Here is an 11,009-nt window from a genome sequence, read left to right as displayed (position 1 = left end):
TCAATTCTCTTTTTTCTCATCCTTCTCTTTCCTTCCCTCCCTTTTATTTTTTTTTTCAAATTTCCAAAGGAAATAAAAATTGAATAAGGAGAGAATATCATTTCAATGTCTCTGTGGTCCTGAATCTTTTTTTGCATGAAAACATTCTGAAATAAGGATCAAATAATATTAGTGTTTGTAAAATTATTTTTTAGCATTCAAAATATAAGAAATTTAACTGGTATTAATTTCAGTCTTTTCCAAAGAGCAGATTTGGAGATTTCTTTTCTCTTTTTTATTTCAAACCCACAATGGCTTTATTGTCATAAGGCTTATGTTGCTCTTCTGCTTTTTTAAATCTTTCTTTCACTTTGACAAAGATTTTGCCTGCATTTTTCTGCTCTTTATGAAACATGAATTGCTTTATTGTTCTCAGAAGAAAAGAAAATAAAATAATGAATTGAGACTAAGTGTTAGCTATTCCCCCATGGAGCCTGTCAGGAGTACAAAAAACAGATTACAACGTGCTGAATAAAAGATCACTGAAGCCTGTTCCTTTAATACTGCAAGCTTAAGATGCTCCTTCTGAAAGCATTTGTTTTGCTGATGGAATATCTAAAAGCCTGTCAGGGCGCATAAAGGATTAAAATTTAAGCAGAGACAGGACTACCTAGAAACAGTCATTCCAAGATTGCAAGTAGTTTTGAGGGCTAAGAGGAAGCTGTGAGTGAAATGCTTGGGGGCACTCTTTGGATTTTCACTAAAACTCTGAATTACCTGTGAATTACCTTCATTAAGCAGTTTATGTTTATTGCAGGAGAGCTATGGCTGTGTCTTTGAAAAAGGAAAAAAAAAAGAAAGAAAAGGAAAGCAAATGATGCACCTTGCGGTGCCTCAAGGGATGGTTTTGCAATCATGCTGAGCCTAATTGACGAACATGTTGTGTTTGCACCAAGTCCTCAAAGATTTCATAGCACATCAGCAAATACGCTACTGTTCGCAGTTCATTTTGATGTTATTTGGTTTGTGTCAATGCTGTGGAACTGTGGTAAAACAACATGTGATTTGATTTCAGCCAGCTCACCCATAAAAATCATCAATCAGCCCATGCTATTATTCATAGAGGGGCACCCGTGTGGCCGGGTTGGATTAGATGAACAGTAGCATCAGGTTTAAATTACAAGGAGGACAATTTAATGGAGAGAGATTTAAAACATGGAGCTTTGTCATTATGGGGAAAGAAAGAAGCAGCGAGAGCTGCTGTGATTTCAGCTTCTTCAATAACTCTTGTTTACGAATGAGAAGAAATAGAAGAATCCAGCCTAAGGTAATATTGGTTGGCATTTGTTTTTATTGTTTGATGCACAAATGTTTGTATTAGGTTATGACATACCTGTTGTGAGGAATACAAAAGAACTATTAGAAAACAGAAAGAAGACAGTTTGATCAGTTGTACCATCTACCATCAATTCCATATGATATTTTTATTGGATTAATCATTATTTATATTTGCTTCGAGAAGGGGACTTAAAATGACAATTTTTAATGAAAACATTATTAATGCTACAAAGTTAAGAACTGTTTACATTTTTAAGTTGCAGGAGTGTCTTATAGTTTTCTGCGTAAATGGTGAGCAAATGATTAACTTGTAGAATCCCAGAGTACCTAGGGTTCTGCAAAAGATTTCAAATTTCATAAACCTTTTGGTTTATGTGAGAGGCTTTGTGGTTTATTAAAAATATATGTATATTGTAGACAGCCAGTCTATTTTTTACTTTAGAGAAAAAAAGATGCTCTATAGAAATCCCAGTGAGTTGTATTAATCTGAAATCAAAAGTTCTGCCTTTTTAAAAATGTGTGTTTCTAGGTTTAAACCTAATGTGATTATTTTGTTTAAAATGACCTTCTACAGGAAAATCAATGTGAGGGGTCATTCATTGATGTGCTACTAATTTTATACTAGTATAACCCCTCTGAACTAATGAAGTTGTGAAATGATGCCCCTCGTTTTCCTCCCCAGATGGCACTACTTAGGAAGTCGTCTGAATGTATAGGTGAATGTTTGATGTCAGTAGTATTTGGGAAGGTATTTAGTAAGTGCAGTTATGAACTATACAAGGACCGAGAGGCCTTGATTCGTCTGGACTAGCCTCTCCAGCTTCCACTTCCATTCATCACAGGGGTGACACAGATGTTTCCCAAGTTTGACCTGCAGATTGGTAGAAACAGCTGGAGCTTTTTCTTGAAAAGAAGATATTGCAAGGCTTTCAGGGCTTGATAGGAAAGTTAAAAATTCTTTTCCATCATGACAATGATTTATTTGCCTATCATCTTTTTTTTTGCCTATGACTTTTCAGGATATCTAGAGCTACATTTCATCTGTGCACCCCACTAAATTTAAATCAGCTTATCTGGTCCATGTCCAATTCCTGCTTCTCATGTGATTCCTCTTCAGTTTGTAAGTCCAGAAATAACCGTATTTTCTGTTCTTGGAATAATCCTAAGAACAGATTGATGCTTTAGAAAAACCTGTTTGAGCACTGATTTCTAGGCTATGTCCTTTGTTTGCTCAGTCTGTTTCCTAGAAATGATGATGTTGCTAGGGTCCTGGTGGCTTCGTACAGTCAAACAGCTGTTTGGAAAATCCCCATGTACCCAAATTCCATTTGAATTCAGTCGTGGACCCTTGCTTAGATGTTAGGAATATCTCCCAAGGCTATGATAATTACATCCTTAGCTACACAATGCCTTAATTTCCTCCTATGTAAAATTGCATTCATGAATCTTATCTAGCTTTTGAGTCCTTTTAGAACTGAACAGCATTATTAATTTGTTTTTCTTGTTTGCTAGGAGAAAGAGCAGATCCTAACCATGATAGGAATTGTTAATAAACGTTAAAGAGCTAACTTCCTAGCAAATAATTTAAATGTTAGAAACTTGACTTTATCATATCCCAAGCTTTTGCACTCTTCTGTGGAAGACACAATCTAAAGAAGTCAGAAACTGTACGACTGGCTTTTCCATTTCCAGCAGACTTGGACTAATTGGTTCATCCGATGGGATCTTTGCTCAAGTAAATGTATGCACAACCTTAAATCACCCATTCCCTTTGCACTGGTTTTGCAACAGTCTTATTGACATCATTCATATGCTTTATTCCCGCAAATAGAACAGGAGTGATTTAAGAAGTTTTCTGGCAACTCCACTCACATTATTCTTTCGGGACTTCTTAGGGTATTCGCCTTCCCTGCTTCAGCCTGCAGTGGCAGCTTTCTCCATGGCACTGGTGAGGACTGAAGTGTAGGAGGAGCACAGTAAAGGGTATAAAGAGTAGAATTAATCTAATCTAATTTTAGGGATATAAAAATTCAGAATAGCTAGTCTACATTATTTGCATGGGCTCCTTCTCAAGTCAAGCCAATAAAAAGGCAGGGGTACTTCCACAGGGAAATTTGTTTAGTTTGAACATTTTGGCTAAGATGGAATAAAACCTCTTCCTACTCCAGAATGCCTGTTTCTTTGCAGGGGAAGTTCTTTAATTTCCTTTACCTCTAATACTATTCTACTTCACAGAGATGTTGCCAAACTTAATAAATTTGTAGTTAAGGTTTTATCTATGTGATGATCACAGCCAGTGATCACATCCACAAGGAATTTATCTACCATTGCACTTAGCTCCTTTAATTAAATATCTTTCAGAAACAGGTATTTTTTTAATAATGAGTTACAAAGACCGTAAATATTTCCTTCAAACTTAACAAAACTGCTTTGTAATTTATAGCTGAAACATTTTATGCACTGCTTTTTACTTCAGTGTATTGTGACTGAAACTTAGTAGTAATTCTGGCATATTTCTCTTGCTTTGAGAGTATTGTTGAGAAATGTAGGAGAAAACTTTATGCAGTTTCTTGTGTTGTCAAAAATCGGTTGAGTTGATCCTCTTCAGATATGAGAAAAGAATCATCCTAAACATTGTTTTTATTCCTGCATGACTTAGCACAGCAAATTTTCTTACAAGAATGCAATAAAATATGTTAAGGAGAATAGAAAACATTACAAAGAACAGAAATAAATTAAAGAAAATAAAGTAGAGGACATTCTTCTTAATGGGGGACAGCTGAATGCATGGCCAGATCTGTCCTTCACTCCTTTCTATGTAGGCTGTCCTGGGAATGTTAATAGTTTCTCAACAAGAGTCAAAACCTGAGATGGAAACGTATGGCCCAGAGGGTTGTGGAGCTCTGTAAAGCTGTATTATAAATCTTCTAATCGAAAGAATGGCTGCGCTACAACAAACCAGAGGGAATGCAGTGTGCAGCTTTCTGTCACGTACCCTGCCTCATATACCTAGCACAGCTGGTTGAAAGAAGAGCAGTGAGCGCTATTAGCAAGTGCCGGTAGTGATCACGGTACTTCCTCATCGATGTAGTACATAAATGTGACATCAACAGTGGACTGCACCAATAATTTCCAATATCACAAATCTGTATTTTCACATATTTTCTATATGCCACACACTACATATTAGTGAAATCCCTTCTTAGGAACCTTGGTGAAAGTTGCTCAGAAATGCTTGATATACCTGTGGGATACGAGAGTTGGAGTGTAACTAGCTGTAGGTGCTCGCACATGCCTGTTTGTCTGTATATGTTTGTGTGGGAGTGATTTAAGTTAAATACATTTGATGCGTGTTTGTGCTGTTTAATTTGTATACCAGCACATGGCATCTCCATGCATTCCCGGGGCTGAACCTGCCCTGCTGGCATGACAGTCTGTGTAGTTATTTGGCTAGAGAATGAGAAGTTTCTCTTGTATGTGAGGTGTAATACTGGGGAGGATTTGTTGACTAGACAGTTGCCAAGCTTGGGAGAATGGAAAAGTGGGAGTAATGGAAATGGGAGCAATGTGCCTTTTAAGATTGTGCATCTCAGCAATTATATTAGGCAAGAGCATTACTTGGACCGACATGAATGCAAAAGAATAGCTCTTTGTCCTTTGACCACACTGTGAAAAGTGGTGCTCATTCCACGAGCATCAGTAAAAGTGGCAGCCTTCTAGAATAGCTTCTGTGGGTGAGCGTGTATTTCTTTGAAAACCCTGGTTTCTGAGTGAAAGTAGAACTATTCTGGATTGTCGACAGATTTAAGACCAGCAGGGAACATGCCATTCCTTTGCTATATGAAGGAGGAGAGCACATTATATTTTCGGTTTTAGATATTCCCCATAGATGGTGGGGGGATAGGGACACCTCCATCAATGCTCCAACACATGCACAACACCCAGAAGAGGAAAAGGAAAGACAGGATGACAGCTAAGCTCTGTCTCACTATCCACACCAAAATGAGAGCCTCATTATCTCACAGGGCAGAGCAGCTCTGCACTGATGCCAACAAGAACCACAGACCAAGATGCCACAGTTTGGTCCTCAGTAAATGAAACATCATGTCCAATGAGAAATCAACCTTTGAGGTATTATTCTATTTTCATTTTCTATGCTGGCAGTCTTGGTGAATAGATTTTACTCACTGTATAGCAAGGTTGCTGTGACAAATTTTGAAAAAAATACAAGTTCAAGTGTTTTTTGGTTTCACAAGCACATGAGCTCAGTGAGAAAGAACAGACTGAGACAGCAAGGAGAACAGCCAATCCTGTTATATTTGTCTTTCTTATTACTGACTTGCCATGATAAATATGGAAAATTATATTTGGCTAGAAGGAGGCTGAGAAAGGGAACAGATGGCCACCAAAAGAATACTAGAGCAGCTAATAGTCACTGGCATATTTCCGGGATAAAAATTTAAATTTGAAGCCAAGCAGAAGGGTTATCCATTTTTTTCTGATCAGGGTACTGTGTATGAAACTGATCCTGCTATGCTCTGACTAGATGAAGGTGGGCTTCCTGAAATGCATTCGCCGAATGGAATAAACAGCCTCTATCCTGCAGTTAACGGCTCTTGCAGTTATGCTGACAGAAATAGTTGACAAGGTGGGGAAAACGTTTATCTTCCTACTGTATTGTGAGTGAGTGAGACTGCATTTGCTATGACTTTTTAATATATTGCACGATTTAACACCTACATTGCATTTTCTCTGTGTATTCAACAGGCTTTATTCAGTTTTGATAGAGGACAGAGAGAAGAAAGTTCCCATTTAAATGAAGACACAATGGAGCCTATATTTTATATAGTTGTGTATTTAATAATTTCTAAAATTCTAATGCATTTCTGATTTCTATGGTCAACTGGGTACTGAAAAAAATAAGCTGACATTTTGGGAATGATGAAAATGTGTCACAATTTCTGATTTTGCAGAATGCTGTATGCTCAGTACCTAAAACTCCTAATGGCTGTAGACTAGGTAGTGAATGAGGACATTGTTCTGTTTCTTGAGTGGTAATTGGAATTAGCAAGGTAATACATGATTCGAAGGGCTGGAATAGCAGGAGATGATAGTTTGGGATTGAGGTGTAATATTGGAGCTGCAGGACAGTCCGAGTGCTACAGGAGTAGGACAGCCAGCAGTGAAATGGAGGGAATAGTAACAGTTGCTGCAGTTTTTCTTTAGAGTGCATCTGCCAGAATTAAACCAGTCACAACAGCTCAGCTGTAGGTCCCATATTAGATGTACAGGATTTTGCTAGAGCAGCAGCTGATGGGTCATCTGGACCAAGACCATAAAATAAGTTACTGTGCAGACTAACTGATCAATCCACCGGCTCCCCATTCAGCCACCAGCAGGACTGTTGTAGGCACAGATCAGTTTTTCCACAGATAAAAGATTATGCTATTTATCTATTTGGGGGAATGTTATGAGGGTTGATCAGTTATTGTTTTTAAGGTGTTTTGAATAAATTGCCCAAAGAGCAATGATGAACTATAAACCCTTAGTAAGTAGGTTTTGAGAAAGAGAGACAAAGAGAATCACAAATTTCCAGGATTAAAAAAAGGCATGGCCATGGGCTGATGGACTGATTTTGGTTTTGCAGTGTAAAAAGAGAAATGTCCATCTCAAAATCTTGTTAATCTTTCCCCAGTGAATGGAAACTAAATGGATTCCAAATTCTGGCAGCACATCTTGGAGCTCATTTACCTGCTTCCTTAGCTCTTGCTGAGTTTTAAAGACATTTTGTGAATTGTTTGTGCTCTGTTAGTAAATACAATATATTTTGAAATTTATATTTGGTAATATAGACATCACTGCATAGTCTTTTCAAAATATCGATAAGAAATAAAATGCCATTTTGGAGTGAAGACTGCATTCTGTACAGGTATGTGAAGTCCACTGTTTCTTTGGTTTTCAGTGATAGCTGTTTCTCTCTAAAATCCTGGGTTTATATTGACATATAGTTAGAAAAGCACAAAGTGGTTAAGAAATCTCTAAATGGAGTGTAATGTTTTCATCAGCTCCAGAAACTGAAAATAAAGCTAGCTGGGAGTAAAGTGTAGATGAGGTGTGGGAAAAAGTATAACATGCACTAAAATTAATAGTATTATTAAGACCTGGTTTGATATATCTAGTAGAGTTATGAATGTTGATCCCAGACTCATCTTCAGAACAAATGTGATTCTCCCTTGAAATGCAGGATACATAATTTGCACGTGAAGTGTTTGTCTGTAAAAATACTCTGTCACTGGGTTTTCCATAGATCATCTATGTAAATTCACACTGGAGGATAGTGACCACAAGGACATTGGATGCACTGTGCAAAGTATATCATGCTCTAGGACAGTCATATGTAGGATGCAATAATCCAGTGGTTCTCTTCTGGGGCTCTGGGCCTGTTTTGGATTTACAATGCATAATCCCTTACCCCTGGCCAGCTGACCTCTAGTTCCAAAGATGGGAATCACTGACTCTGTCCTGCAAAGACCTTTCCCTTTCCTAATATTCTCCTCTGCTCCACAGCTATCCATGAGCCTTCCTCTCAAACTGTACCCAATTAGCATTATAAGGTTAAACCCAGAGCTGTTGTTCTCATCTTCTTCTGAATCTGAAGTTTACCCTTTAAGCTTGCAGAAGGACTTATTTTTTTGTGGGTTTTTTTCTCCCCTGACTTTTCAAATGAACAGAAACAGAAAATACCTGCCATAGACACTAACAGCACAGTTGTCCAAAGGGCAGTTTCTAGCTGGTCTGCCCAGCTTTAGTGGTGTCTTCATGGCTGATGGTGAGACAGTTGAACCTGCATGTCAGAGGGCAGCATTTCCTTCATGTGATCAGGTAGATTTGTACATAGAATTTTCTCTCCATATTTAGTTTGGAAGTGTCTTCTAGAGGTATCTAATCTAACCTCATGTCCAAGGATGGAGATCTCACAGCCTCTCTGAGCACCTATTCCATACTTACAGAGCAGGATGTGTCAGAGCCATTGTACGTATATATTCAGCTTATCATAGAATCATAGAATCGTTAAGGTTGGAAAAGACCCTTAAGATCATCGAGTCCAACCGTTAACCTATCACTGCCAAGTCCACCACTAAACCATGTCCTCAAGCACCACGTCTACCCTTCTTTTAAATACCTCCAGGGATGGGGACTCAACCACTTCCCTGGGCAGCCTGTTCCAATGCTTGACTACCCTTTCGGTGAAGAATTTTTTCTTAATATCTAACCTAAACTTCCCCTGGCGCAGCTTGAGGCCATTTCCTCTTGTCCTATCACTTGTTACTAGGGAGAAGAGACCAACCCCCACCTCGCTACAACCTCCTTTCAGGTAGTTGTACAGAGCAATAAGGTCTCCCCTCAGCCTCCTCTTCCCCAGACTAAACAACCCAAGTTCCCTCAGACACTCCTTGTATGACCCGTTCTCTAGACCCTTCACCAACTTTGTTGCCCTTCTTTGGACATGCTTTAGTACCTTCATGTCCTTCTTGTAGCGAGGGGCCCAAAACTGAACACAGTATTCGAGGTGCGGCCTCACCAATGCTGAGTACAGGGGCACTATCACCTCCCTGGTCCTGCTGGCCACACTATTCCTGATACAAGCCAGGATGCCATTGGCCCTCTTGGCCACCTGGGCACACTGCTGGCTCATGTTCAGGCAGCTGTGAACTAACACCCTTTGTAGCAATGCCGATGTGCCCTGGATAGATCGAGGTCACTGTATGTGCATGGATCAGTTTGTACACAAGCATCCCTCCGCCTCTACAGCTCCTATATATATGCAGTGTATTGGCACAGATGCAGCAGTCTCATCTGAGTTGTCCTTTCTTCTTCCAGGCTCAGAGGCCCTTTCAGTGTGGCTAGGCTGTGTCATGGCAGATGTTTTATGGCACTAGCCAGTACAAAACATGTTAAGCAAACTCCTCCAGTATGCAGACATATTTCATGTGGACTAACTGAAGTCCATGACAAAGGCTTTTAAAAAGTGATCCCCTGACACTGGATAGGCTAAAAATAATTTTAAAGAGCAATGACTTTATCATCAGCAGGTGGTCTGCCCATTTAAGCATGTGTGACAGGTACAGGTCATGGAAGCCCTGGCTGCAAAACAGATAAAGAAGAATACCATGCTGCTTTATTTAAGTATTGTTAATCTGCAGCTCACATCTGTAAGATAATTTTAGCTGCAAATTTGTTATTTGAAACTCTAAATTAAAGTTCCCCACTCATGCCTCCAAGTTCCTCTGCTTCTAGATAAAATATTGCTGTTCTACCACTTCAGAACTCCTATAGTGCAATTGCTGTGTCTAATTGGTTAAAGATAATTTTTTTGACTATGAGTAGAATGACATTGTGTCTCAGAGCGCAAGGACAAGGGAGCACACTTGACCAAACCCAGCGGGCTTTATTCCAGCCTGTAGAGCAGAGCTCCAAGCTGCTGTAGCCACAGAGTTTTCAGTATCTAAATTATTGTAAAGATTTCTGCAATTCACTACAGTCTGTTATTGGACAGAAATGTACAGTGCTACTTATCATGTTCATCTTTATGAAAAAACTGCTGAAAGCACTCGTAGAATCTTAAAACATGATGAGCTGCTTAGCACTTTCCCCATGCTTCTTTTTTTGTATTTGTTGCTAATATTATCTGTCCATTGGAACCAATGGATTTTTTTCTATATCTCAGTAAATTTAAATAGTGATTTGTGTTTTTATAAAATCTGTACCACAAGTTGAATCAGTTTAATGTATTAACAATGGATGGGCTCACAATCTACCTTGAGAGGCAGTTTAAAGCTGTCCTTACAAGCAGACTCACTAGCTGCTTTTGAGCACATATTTAGGGATGGCAAAGGCCCCCCTTCCCCTCCGCTGACCACATGGGCATATCAAGCATGCTGAGACGCATAATAGGCAAAGCAAGCTGTCTCTGCACCTGCCCACAAAACAGCTGTTCGACTGGGAGAGGAATTGCTAGAGCATAGAGCGTTTTCAGCAGCTTTTGTGGTCCTCTCATACACTGTGTTGGCACAGGCATTGCCACAAAGGAAAGAATCACAGAAACCATACAGAGACTTCAGGATTTTTTTCCAGAATAATTTTTATTAAAACATCGTTTCGTGTTTGCAGTCTTCCCATGTGGATGCATTTTCTCAGTCTCAACTGACTGTTCAAGAGAGAGATCATCTGGGATCTAACAGAGTCTTCCATCAGGTATGTGACTCTTCAGATGACTTTAAAAATATCTGAAAGCTTGTTTTCTAAGAGACCCCTTCTAATACATGAGTCTGAGCAGTGGGAAGTCCGTTATTCCCTGCACTCTTCCATTTCCCCTGTGGCTGTATGACTGCCCCAAGTGCCTGCGAGTATTTTGTTTTTGCTAGCTGTTCAGTAGCATTTGAGGCATTTCTTCTGCCTAGCCACTTCTGTTTCTTGAAGCTTTCATGAAAAGTCCACTGGAATCTCAGTCCTAAGGTTTTAAAGTCTTTTCTATAGTATTGGAAAACAAAACTTATTCATTCAAGTTTGTTGGATCGAGAGCTTTGTTCCTTTGCTTTGTGAAAAAAAAAAAAATCAAACCTCTCTTTTGTTGTCAAAAGCTAGACAAATATATTTCTATCATTCCCTGATGAGAAAGATTTCACAGGCTT

General features: G+C 39.1%; 1 protein-coding gene across 1 annotated transcript in view; it reads left to right on the top strand.

Moving 5' to 3' along the window:
- Positions 1 to 1,276: 1,276 nt before the first annotated feature.
- Positions 1,277 to 11,009, top strand: part of DYRK4 (dual specificity tyrosine phosphorylation regulated kinase 4) — a gene marked incomplete at both ends in the record, with an annotated part of 31,774 nt that continues 22,041 nt past the window's right edge. The window contains 2 exons of the mRNA XM_082310638.1: positions 1,277 to 1,306; positions 10,489 to 10,572. Of these exons, the coding sequence (XP_082166764.1) occupies positions 1,277 to 1,306; positions 10,489 to 10,572 (114 nt within the window). The remainder of the gene's footprint in view (positions 1,307 to 10,488; positions 10,573 to 11,009) is intronic.

This window comes from Platalea leucorodia (assembly GCF_965183815.1).
Source record: "Platalea leucorodia genome assembly, chromosome: 4".
NCBI classification, from domain to species: Eukaryota; Metazoa; Chordata; class Aves; order Pelecaniformes; family Threskiornithidae; genus Platalea; species Platalea leucorodia.
This window is presented reverse-complemented; position numbering and strand designations above follow the sequence as displayed.